This window comes from Myotis brandtii, unplaced genomic scaffold (assembly GCF_000412655.1).
Source record: "Myotis brandtii unplaced genomic scaffold, ASM41265v1 scaffold452, whole genome shotgun sequence".
Lineage (NCBI taxonomy): Eukaryota > Metazoa > Chordata > Mammalia > Chiroptera > Vespertilionidae > Myotis > Myotis brandtii.
This window is the reverse complement of record NW_005367284.1, coordinates 951,463-963,864: the sequence shown is the minus strand read 5'-3', so window position 1 is coordinate 963,864 and position 12,402 is coordinate 951,463. Positions and strand designations below refer to the sequence as shown.

The window sequence follows — 12,402 nt, the reverse complement described above, 5'->3', positions numbered from 1 at the left end:
GTGGTGGCGGTGGTGGTGGTTTTAAGCCCATCCCCGGTCCAAAGGCGGCTGGGATCAATTTCCCCTCCAACCACTTTTGTGTTGTGAGCTTGGCTTTTCCCACCCCACCCCCTCCCGGACACCTTCGGAGCCTTCGCGTCTGGCTCGGGGGCTGGTGCATTTTCAATGTCATTCTGACGGGTGACTGTTCTCTCCTTTCTGTTGTGATCACTAGAGAGACTTTAGTCCTGCCTCCCCAGTTCTGCGCCCTGCACAAGCAGTTTTGAAAAAATTAAGTGCAAAAAAAGCATGACAAAGCGATCTGAGGTTGCCGTGGTAAGTGAACTTTTAAACCAAAAAATAACCGTTTCTTCTTTGGGTGGTTCCAAGGGGGATCATCGCACACAAAGGGCTGGGAGGAGGCGGGCGGTAAAGCCAACCCGCAGACTCGGTCGTTCTGATTTTGTTTTTGTCTTTACTGTGGTCAGTAGACATGGTCTGTATTTATCCGTCTGATACTCTTGGAAAGGTAACAGGCTTGATGCAGTTGAAGTGGGGAGAGTTGGCAGTCTCCAGGGTGGAGGTGCAGGGCTGGGGAGGCGAGGGGACCAGGTGATTGTGTGGTTTCAAAGACCGGTGCTCTGACTTCCTGAACTCAGCACAGTGGCGGGGTCATTCCTGATCAAAACCCTTAAGGAGAAAAGGAACATGGGGTCATCCGGAGTCACTCCAACTACCTCTGTGCCCTCACCTGCACTTTCAGACCCTTCCTCCTCACACTTCCCCAGGTAGCAACGTTAGAAGCCGCATTCTCGGACAAACTTTAAATGCTAAGTGACGATCGCCTAATACCTTTGCAGAGGTGTGGTCTTGAAAGGTCTGAGGCTGGAGAAAGGCACTGCTGTCATCCCTCCTTCCCACTTCTCTCTTCTCGCCTCCTCCTAGCCGGCTTTTTACACTAAAGCATACATATTCATTTAAAGGTCCTTCCTCCAGCTCCTCTCCTAATCCCTTTCTTTTGGTTTTAAATGGGAGACTTCTGAGTTTTGCCCCTTTATCTCATTCACTTTCTGAGAATAGGTGTCCAACTTAATATTTGTGGTAAAGCAACCATTCCCCGTTTAGTACAGGGCTCAATCTTTCCTCTGGACAATTCTCAACTGTTTGGCCAGCTCTGCACTTAAAAAATAAGTAACAGTGCTCAGTAGTCTTAGTTTTGTTTCTGTTTGTGAACCTAGTTGCCTTTTCACTTGTCAAGGGCTGTTGCCATGGAGATGACTGGGCTGCCCTGTATGGGAATGGACCTGCCCGTTCTCTGATAGGCCAGGCCATCTAAGTTTTCTCACTTGCAGGATGGGGTGGAAACAGAAAAGACCCGCCCTGAGAGGAATCGGTTTCCTGTTTTGTTGAAACCATTCTTAACTTTCGTTTAATTGCATGTGTTTACATTTCTCAAAATCTATTCTGAAATAAAGAGTTTGTGAATTATTATAAACTTCCTCTGATCATATGAATCACAGAAAATAACCTTTTTAACTGATTAATAGGAAAAGAAGATTAAAGTATTTTATTGGGAATGTACTTGAATAACTTACTTGAACAAATGGATTACTTGTTGTCCATTCCACATGACGTTACTGTAATTTACCAGCAACTGTCACAGGAAAATGACACCGTATACAGTTGGCTTCCCAAGTCATTAATATTGCTGTTAGTCTTGCTGTATGCAGTTCCCATCCTTAAAACAGCTTTTAGTTTGAGAACTTAAACAAAATGGCTAACTAAACTATTAATCTCTTGGTCCAAGAGGAATCAATTCAGTGAAACTTTGAAGAAAAATCTCAGAAATCTTTAGATTAAAGTATAACACTTTTTATATATTATAGGAGTAAGAATTTTTCAATTGGGAAGGTTGCTTTTCTTATCTACTGATATTAGAGTGTTTTTAACTATATAATTTATTTCGGGTCATACTACTCAACTATCAGAAGTGTTTAATTTAAATCTATGATCTGTACATATAAAAATTAGATTACTTTGATACTTGAATTGACAAAAAACCCTTTCGAGTTAACTTACATACTCACCACCTCAGACAAGCCCTCAACTTTACTGTAGCTGACCTACAGATTGAAAATACTGTTTCGGTTCATTCATTTATAAAAATTATTTAAAATAAGTTGGATAATTGAAAGTTGTCTTCTAAATGACAATAATAGTGTATATATTTCATTTCCTATAAAAGCACTTAGACTGAAATTTCTTTATATCAGAATGTAATAATCCATTCCTTTCTTCAGTGTTCTAATTATATGCTGTTGTCACATTAGAAATACAGTGGTCATGTTCTGATATTTTCCCAAAACCTCAGTCCGTTAGAATAAATTTTACAACAGAAAGTTTATAATGTTTACATGAACAAAATTTCTAAGTCTTTTCAACTAAGCAATACTCTTCTAGAAATAGTCATTTCTTCCCATAATACTGACTCACTTTAAGTGAATAGATAGTTACATAAAGGAGGAAAATGGATGAGTTCTAGGGGGTGGGGTGGGTGGTAGTCAGGATCCCCTAATGTAGGTTTTACCACCTACATTGCAGGTTTTACCCCTTGTACCATGTCTAGAGCATGTAATGAGCTTGAAGCAAAAAAGTAAAACAGGAATGGTTGAAGTGATACTGTACTTTAAAAAATCAAAAGTAACCTTCATTTGTTATTTCTAATTAGTATTAAACTTACCCTGTATCATATCAAATATACAACCTAAAACAGCTAAGAAGTTAACTTTAATAGTTAACATGAGTTATCTACCTGGTATGATCCAGCCATGAACCCAGTCATATATGCAAGTGCTTTACATATGTTTCCCTAATTAATATTCACAACACTGAGGTGGTAGGTTTTCTGATACCTAGAAAGAAAATAAACCATGCAGTGATGATTTGAATCAAAATCTATCTCTAAACTAGGGTCTAAAAATCAAACAAAATGAGAATCAGCCAATAGGAAATATGAGATAATTTACTAAATTTAAGGAGACCCTCCACATAAAACCCACATGATCTCCACAAATTCTAAAGATAAGAATGATGACTCTTAATCTAGGCACTTTCCTCAATAAAACATTTTGAAGAAAAATCTTACAGAAGTATTCCTAACTATATCCCCGAATTGGGTTTAGATACTTTAGGCAAGTTTGGCTGGTTGTTTCCCTTTGGGAGCAATAGTTATGAAGAATTTATTGCCTTCTCCATCCTATCCCTCCTCCAAAATAACAAAATAGAGGAAGACTAACTCAATTATAATGACAGTAGTATTTCCAAATAAACACAAACAATGCTACTTAATAAAAGGAAAACCTAACTGGGTTTTTGTGTGTGTGTTTTTTTTTCATTTTATCAAATAGAATTTAATTTTTATTTTAAATACTTTTAAAATTCACTTATAATAACACTTGCTAAAGTAATGAAGTGTTATATGTTTTTATAGATAGCAAATCATTTGATTTTGGGGGGGCCATATATTTATTTTCTAAGTTAGGGTTTATCTTGATATACTTGCAATCAGTTAACTTCTACCCTAATTATTCAGTGACTTGGGGCCCTCCATTTTTAAAACTGCCCTCATTTAGTGAACTAAAGAGACATAAAGATAGAAGGCAATAGAGAAAATAAAAAAGTTTCAAATGGGGCCCCATTATATGATTCCTTTTAAAATAATAAAGCTGATAGACTCTCAAATACTGGAAACAAAGGAAAAAGAAAACATTATTTGCCATAGAAAAGCTCTAATTTTGCTCTTTTTTATGTATAAAATCTTTAAACCTGAGAAGTTGGGACATAGATATTGCATCTGCTTGGGTTTGTTTGTTAACTTGGATCTGCAAAAGTGGAGATGTTAAGATTTCATCAAGTCCCCCTAATTATCAATAAAAAAAACACTGCTTCAAGGCATCATTTCCATTCAACAGAAAACTGCTCAACTTTTCACTTTCAGCTAAGAAACAGAACACTCAGGATACCTCTGCCTGCTATCTGCACTTCATGCAATACATGGGCTTCTGAGTTGTTTGGTGTAAACATTTTTTTTAATTGGGTTACTTTTTTTTTTTAAATGCAGAGAGCTCACACAATAAAAGAACATTTGAATCAATGCTCTGGTTAAGTGAAGAACTTTAAAAAATTGATTAATCCATTTTGTAAGTTTCAGGTTTTTATAAAGTGAAATCATCCAGATCTATCATGTTTAAACCCCATCACTATGAGAGTGCCGACAGCTTTTTTAAAAGTCTGATAATTTGGACCTGTGAGAACCATGTTATAAAGGGAAGAAGTGTGAGGCTTGAGCATTTCAACCCCACAATATTATAGCAGTCAGTCACATCCTCCACGTTGACCTTGGAGGCCATGCCTTGAAAGACTCTTGGATTTTTAACCCCCAGAACCTAATCCTAGTTACTTCCCTCATTTTAAATAAAACTCGGGCTCAGTTTTATCATAGTTAATTAAATGTTTATTTAATTTTCTACTTTATCCATGATTTAGGCATTTGTATTGTATTATTATGTACTAAAAACCTAAGACTACATCTAGACTATTTTCTCTGCCTTCAAAGTCATCAAAGTGTGCATGTCTGTATATATAAATAATACATATATGCAAATATACATATACAAAAAGTTATGGTTATATTAGTATGAAGCAAAAAAGAAAATTTATTACAGCAGTTTTTTTCATCTTAAACTTATGGGATAAATAATGCCATATAAAAGAAATTTACCTAATGATAAGAATATTAACTATACTTATTATTAACTAAAAATCTAAGAGTATTTTAGGGTAGGTCTGTGGCATCTATTTTCTTCTACCTCTCCACTGTTGTTTTCCCATAACTTCATACAAAAGGATAATTTCTCTTAAAAAATTGGGATGGAAATGTAGACTACATTTAGATTAAGAAAAGAATAAAAGGACTTTATGATATTTCCTCCATAGATCCTGGAATCCTTCATGCTATACATCTCCCTTTAAATTACTTAAAACATGAAAACATTATATTTTGTGTTTAAAGTGAAGTTATATGAGTTCTATGTTATGGGCTTTCAAAGCCCATCAGAGCATGAAGAGTTATGAGAAAGGGCAGAATAATACAAGCTAGATACAACCACACCTGGCAGAGGTTGACAAAGGCTAAGAAGGCAGTGTTAATGGTTTTAATTAAAATATATATATGGCTAATGAAACCTGAGATCATAACCATCAAGAACTGAGAACCCAGTTTTTGAGTGTTTCCAGTAACCATAACCATGAGACACATGATAAATATTTAATAAATCTAAAATATTACCACTATCCTTTGTTCAGGATCACGAAAGTAAAGAATTCTATAGAAATCTAGACTTGAATTTCTGATTTCTCAGTGCTTAATTTATCACCATGGAATTTGATATCATGGCAGAGTTGTTATTGAGTATAGTTTGATTCTTATCATAGACATAACATTTTGGTGTGCCTTGGAATACAAATTCATGATATATGTCACACAACAAACTGCATGCTTAGTAGGCTCTAGGCACAGTACTAAGAGCCTGGAAATACCCCTTTGGAAAGTTGGCTTTGCTGGCAAGCTATGCACAGGCTGTAAGAGACAGACATCTCAGCAACTGGTTCTAAAGCAGTGAGATCATTGCTATCAGAGGCATGTCCATACAGAGTGCTTTTACACAGTGGACGCTGTCACCTATGTGCCTGCGGTGGGCTTTAGGGTGGGTAGGCAGAAAGCGCTTCTCAGTGGAGGCGAAGTTTTGCATACTGACTTTTTTTTCCATTAAAAAATGTAATAGTGGACCTTCAGATACTATACAGAAAGATGAAGTATATATCTTCCCTGCTTTTTTACATATTGATATGTACTTATGATGAGGAAGACCAAGCTTTCTGTGTAGGATGCTGCATTTTTTCAAGATTCATTAGTGTAATTTCTCAGATACACTGTCTTTGACAAATGTGCACAGCCGGGAAAGCCTTTAATAGTATCGATTATGTTAGTGTTTTGTTGCTAGTAGCATAATGGATAAAGCAAAGGCTCCATTTTTATTCTATGCTCTACCAAAAAAAAATAAAAAATAAAAAGCACCTTGCAAACCGGGAAAGGCACACAAAAGCAAAACTAATTAAGTAACATAAGTGGTAAGGGAGATTGCCTGTGATCTGGGCTTGAATTCGAATGGGAGGTGTAAGAGTTTACTTGAGAGGAAATGATATGAACATGTTTTAAAATAGGAAGAAGAGTTCTGTTTCATAACAATAGGGTATCCACTTAAATGATTTCACTTTCCTTTGTATTGCTTTCACATTTACAATGGAGGAGGAAAGTACTATTAATCTGAAATTTGACTTAGTTATGATTAAGTTTCATCATTGATCAGACTGAAACCATCCTTATTTTCTTTATTAAACTCCCAAATGCATGAAAAACCCTCACTTCAGAGTGATTAATACTTCATGTGAATAGCATTATGCATTTTGCTCTCTGATATCTTGACAATACAGTTTAGCCCATTCCCGCTGGGATTCTCTCCTGGCAACAGTTTTTTCTTTCCTTGTGTTCATTTTTAGGAAAATCCTCTCAACATTGTTATATGTATTATTTTATCGGAAGGAAGCATGTAAAATACCCTTGAACTCATTTTACTTGGGAGTTTGAATAGCATTCAGATTAGAATGATTCTCCCAGAATTTTATAGGCTTGCCCAATCCAGCTGTATATTTTATATGCTAATGTAAATTCTATTTTTGTTCCCCTTGGGGGTTTAAGTGATTATAATTGTTGCTCTTCAAAAGCCAAACAGATGATGATTGCTGCTTCAGGAGTATACCAAAAGAAACTGGCTTTCATTAAACCTGCTCATCCACTTCATAATTATCTCCATTTTATCTAGCTAAGAAGCAGGGAAAAATGGCAAGTACAGATCACTGAAGCCAGTTCAGTTATTTAAACATCGCTTTATTGAACTAGCAGGAGGTGTTAAAGTAGAGGGAATGTTTTCATTCTAACACTGATATGTAGCCAGTGGCCCAACTCGGAGAGTTAGTTGAGCTTCAAATGCCAGAGGCCACAGGGAATGGAGGAGAGATATTTTGAGCCATTCACAGCGGAGTCCTCTAGTGGATACAATAAATAGTACTGCAATGGCAGCTATTCTGAAATATTCTTTTTGCTTGTTCTTCTTCCTGTAAATTCAAAAAGGAATTAGCTATTTAGTATTCACTAAGAGACTCAGAAATGCTCCCTAAATGAAAGGGAAATTTCCTATATAATGTAAAAAAGCGGGGGGGAGGGGAACAATGGGGGGATATTAATAAATTCTAAAAAGATAACAAATCCTGAGACTGACATCAGAGGTCCTTTAAGGAATCCTGATGATCACGTGAGCCTTGTAGTCTGACCATGCGTAGGAAGCACATTCTTATGAAGGTTGGTTTTCTTCAACTGAGAGAATCTCTCCCTCACTCAGGTGACACAGGAGCTCTGTTATCTGTTCCCTAGTCCTACTGTGAGGTGGAGGGGTGGCCTTGGAATTGGGTGGCACTGGAACTTGTTTCTGAGCACCTACATTGCTGGCTGTCCCGATGGCACAATGAGGGTCCTTGAACTCTCCCCCGAGGGGTTAGAAAAGTGCAGTCAACAGCTGATCAACTTCCAGCTGTGAGAAAACAATTCTCTGCTTAATTTAAACATTCTGAAAGGGCTCTCTCTTCTAAAATTTCAAAGAGCCACGTCTTAGAAACCAATTGTCTAAGACTAGACCTAGCCCTAGCCGGTTTGGCTCAATGGACAGACCATGGGCCTGCGGACTGAAGGGTCCTGGGTTCGATTCCAGTCAAGGACACATCCCGGTCCAGATTGTGGGCTCAATCCCCAGACCTACATAAAACATTACAATTATAAACAAATAAAATGAAAGGTTTCACTTTTTCTACAGATTTTCATGTTCTATGACAGTTCAGCAAATGTCAGGCAACTTCATTTTTTTTGAAGTTTTAGCATAGAGTTGTTCTCTTACAACCTAACTTCCCCAAAAGTTGAAACTTTTGGGGAATCATATTGGAAAAGGAAAAAAAAAAGTTAATAAGAAAAGGAAATAGGTTCCTGCCACGCTTTTGGGCAATTTACTAGAAAGTTGTGTACATTAAAAAATAATTACTTTCCTCTCAATTCCTATGCCACAATGATTTTTCCCAGTTGTTGCATATACTGTATGTAATTTTATTTTGGCCCCTTGAAGTAAGAAAAATAGACACTACCATTTTATTTCATATATATTTTAACATAAAGGCTCGGAAACTAGAATCTGGGATTACCAACTCCTTGATCAACATCTTGATCTATCAATAGCTTGCCATACATGACGTTGAACTATATCTAGACTACAGAGTCATTTCTAAACCCCAAAGGGTAGAATGTTCCCAGAAAGTAAGTATTTTTTCAGTGGGTTCTTATTTGCATTCTTAGACCAAGGGAAAGGGTATTATCTATCAATGGCCTGTTCTCCAAAACTCTACATGAAAAACTGTGGTGGTATGGCAGTATCCTAAATGTTTCTTATAATTTTATAAGACTGACCCACTCAAAGTCAAGCCCGGTCATATGACTGCCAGACTTCTATGACAGGGGAAGATATTAAGGAGTGTAGTGGTTTCATTTAATATTTAAAAGTTGCTCCCAGAGAAAATGCTGTCATTTTTGTTAAACAATCATGGTGAGTGACTTGTAGGTGGTCACATCAGGCCAAGGTATGTCTTTTTCTGATAATTGCTTTTTTTAAAAAATATATATATTTTATTGATTTTTTTACAGAGAGGAAGGGAGAGGGATAGAGAGTTAGAAACATCGATGAGGGAGAAACATAGATCAGCTGCCTCCTGCACACCCCCTACTGGGGATGTGCCCGTAACCAAGGTACATGCCCTTGACCGGATTGAACCTGGGACCCTTCAGTCTGCAGGCTGACACTCTATCCACTGAGCCAAACTGTTTAGGGCTTTTTTTTTTTTTTTTTAACTGTGTGGCACTCCTTGATCACTATCATGGAAGAGACTGCTTACTTATCTTCAAATAGGACGGTTAGAAATGAACCAACTCAACAGGAAAATATAATTTTAAAAAATTGATTTGGTAGTATTGGCTTATCAGCCTATGTTTATTAAAGAGAAGTAAAAGCTACAAGATATAGTAAACACTAAAATATATCCATGCCACTGGATGACTCTGTAATTTCCCAGGTTTATCTCACATGCCTCTTCTTTTATTGTAATAACAGGAAATTGTGGGAAAACACACTCATTCTGTGACCTCACAGGTAGATGAATATAAATAAAAGCTTTTAAAAGTCTCCTAGTTAAATCTATTTCAGCATAACACAAAGTACAAATTTAACAATTATTCCAATTCATCTGCTCAACAGAGAGCCAAACCAAAATAATTCAAGCCAGAGTTTACTTTAACTCCTTGTTAACTGAGCAACGGTAAAATCTGTATTGTTTTTTGCTTTAAATCAGTGGTTCATCAGAATCATCCATACAGGTTATTATAAACACACTAGAGGCCCAGTGCACGACATTTGTGCACTAGGGGGGAAGGGGGTCTCTCAGTCCACCCTGCATGCTCTCGCAGTCCAGGACCCCTTGGTGGATGTCCAACTGCTGCCTTAGATGCTCCTGCCACCGCCACTGCGCTTGCCAGCCATGAGCCCAGCTTCTGGCTGAGTGGCGCTCCCCCTCTGGGAGCACACTGACCACCAAGGGGCAGCTCCTGCGTTGAGTGTCTGCTCCCTGGTGGTCAGTGCCCGTCATAGTGACCAGTCATTCCACCGTTTGGTTGATTTGCATATTAGGATTTTATTATATAGGATATGCTTAGGTCTCACATTAGAATTACTAGGTAATCTCCAGGGGTAGAACCCAGGCCTTCGTACTTTGAAGGGAAAAACCTCCATAGGTAGGTTTTGGCATTGAAGCACAGGTATGCATGAAAACCATGGAGTTTTCATCTTACTATTTCTTGCATTCACGGAAGATTCACTCTGTGCCAAGCACCCTCCGACAAATACATTGAACTGCTATAGCCCTGAAGTTAAAAAGGGCTTTTTAAAATACAGATTGAAAATGTATGCCTGTATTTTATAGCTGTAATTTCTAACCAAGAAGCTTCCATTTTGCTGCTTTGATTAGCCTAGGATTAGCTGGCATATCAAGGATTGTTTCATTTTATGGCCTTAAAAGAAAGCCACTATATTCATGTGAAAGGAGACACGGTCTAATAGGTAAAAGATACTTTAAAATTATAGGTAAAATGTTTTGCTTTCTTTGTATAAAGGTCACAGATGATTTTCTAACTTAGTTCTTAATTCAGAAACTCAGGAGCTGCCATAAACTACCTTTTAATTTCATGGCTAAAAAATATTCAGATATGAGACAATGTTAGAAGATCATACTTTTCATTCCAGGGCGATTTCTTATTAAGAAGTATTTATTATTGTACAAAATCATTGCTGATAAATGCAGTTTCCAATGTGGAATGTGCAATTTTAGGATTTGTTCTTTCTGATTTAGGGCTGACACCATTATTTAGAATAGTGATGACTCATGTCTAGGCCTGAAATCTGTTTTTCATGGGTTTATACATCTTTCCCCTTGAATTGCACCAAAAATGGTTTTTTAATTGGCTTTAACTCATGCCCAATAAATTGGACGAAAATTGATTGCCTCAGTCATGTTTGGTTTAAAATTATTGAAGACTGCGCCATGAGTCGAATGAGTGCATGCGCGAGGGCAGCGACACTTTATGTCCTCTGTTTATGACAAATAACTTTGCAAAATGATCATAACTCCTATCTAAAAGTTAACGTATGTTCACAATTTATAAAACTTGAAAGGTAGTCACAGATTAAAACACATGTTTAAAAATAAATTTCCTTTATTTTGGTACTCTTAGTAACTTCTTTCCCAGTTCTACCAGTACTACGTATTTCATCATAATATTCCTATATTATAACATAAGTTTGCTATATTAATATATTATTAATTTATATATTTATTTTACAATAACTTCATTTGAGAATATAAAATATTAAATTATTTTTGCAATAATATAAACATAATACCTGCATGTAGCTCTAGTTAGATTCTTGGCCATAATATTAGAATATTTTTTAAATGGCAAAATTAAATAAGTGAGGATGTTCAGACTGTATGATCCTATAAAGTTGAAACAGTGAGCCAGTTTCTCATTCTCCGAAGAGTGATTTTAAAGACAAAAATTAAACAAAATGAAAATTGATTAACTCAGGTGACTGTTTAGGGCATTGAAATAGCAATCCACTAAATGGTACCTGTCAGGAAGCCAGGTTTTGTTTCATCTCATTATAATTATTTACTGTATTATGGTTTTCATTAATTTATATGACATAGAAATATAAGCAGATCACTTAAAAGAACTTTGCTAGTTGGGAATAAAGGTTCATTTTATGAGATTCTCCAAAAACTGTGGGAAAGAGTATAAAAGGGGAGGGGGAATGATTAATTAAATGAAATAAAGAACGTCCCTTGGCTATAATATAGACAGGCAGTCAGTAAAGGACATTGTTGATGCTCTTATGTATAAGTAACATTAGGCAATTCTAATCGCATAGGAGAGTTACATATGATACTTAATTCTAAGAAACTGGTAAAGCAATTTCTGAAATTTTTCTCATTTTGCTCTATTACATTTATTTTTCCTATGTATTAAATCTCAAGATTTGTTTTCGTACGTGAATACGGTTTTCTTTATAAACTATAAAGCTCCAGGGCTACTAAATCTAAGTTGTCTTTTAAGAGGTCACTGGTCCTCACCCACCTGGTGGCTACAGGGCTGCAGCTTGAGCTCATGAGCTATAAAGGTTCTGCCCCCCCCTCCCAACACAAAACTGCCTGGTTTTCTGATTTATAAAACCGAATGCGTGTTCAGAATTTTTACAAACTGAATAATGCAGAAAGCATAAATAAAAAAAAGTAACCATAAGTCCAACTGTCATTACCCTTTAATAGCTGCCGCATAATGTTCTAGTTAAGATCCATTGCAGGATGTTTAATACTGACAACATTTCATGAAAATCTTTATGCCATTAAAATGTAAATATATGCTATCTGTTTTAACACTTCACTATATGGTTATGGAGAAGACGTCTGAAAATTAAAATTTACAAAAGGTAAATAATTAAATTTCCTCAAACCCCAAATAATATTATGTGGAGGCTAGGATCTCCTAGGACATCTTATATGATTTCTCAAAATCTTACTATATTTGAACTAATCATTTTATTTTATTTATTTTTTTTAAATATATTTTATTGATTTTTTACAGAGAGGAAGGGAGAGAGA

At 36.3% G+C, this 12,402-nt stretch overlaps 1 protein-coding gene and 1 long non-coding RNA gene across 3 annotated transcripts in view; one reads left to right on the top strand and one right to left on the bottom strand.

Annotated features, from left to right (window-relative positions):
• The first annotated feature begins 209 nt into the window (after nt 1–209).
• ELAVL2 (ELAV like neuron-specific RNA binding protein 2) overlaps nt 210–12,402 on the top strand; it is a 163,179-nt gene continuing 150,986 nt past the window's right edge. Inside the window, exon 1 of one of the 2 annotated variants that reach the window (XM_014546585.1) lies at nt 210–315. In XM_014546585.1, coding sequence (XP_014402071.1) covers nt 289–315 — 27 coding nt within the window. In that variant the 5' untranslated portion in view covers nt 210–288. The remainder of the gene's footprint in view (nt 316–12,402) is intronic. The other variant, XM_014546584.1, reaches the window with a different exon arrangement.
• LOC102264154 overlaps nt 7,154–12,402 on the bottom strand; it is a 15,919-nt gene continuing 10,670 nt past the window's right edge. Inside the window, exon 5 of the long non-coding RNA XR_001363825.1 lies at nt 7,154–7,212. This is a non-coding gene — a long non-coding RNA (uncharacterized LOC102264154). The remainder of the gene's footprint in view (nt 7,213–12,402) is intronic.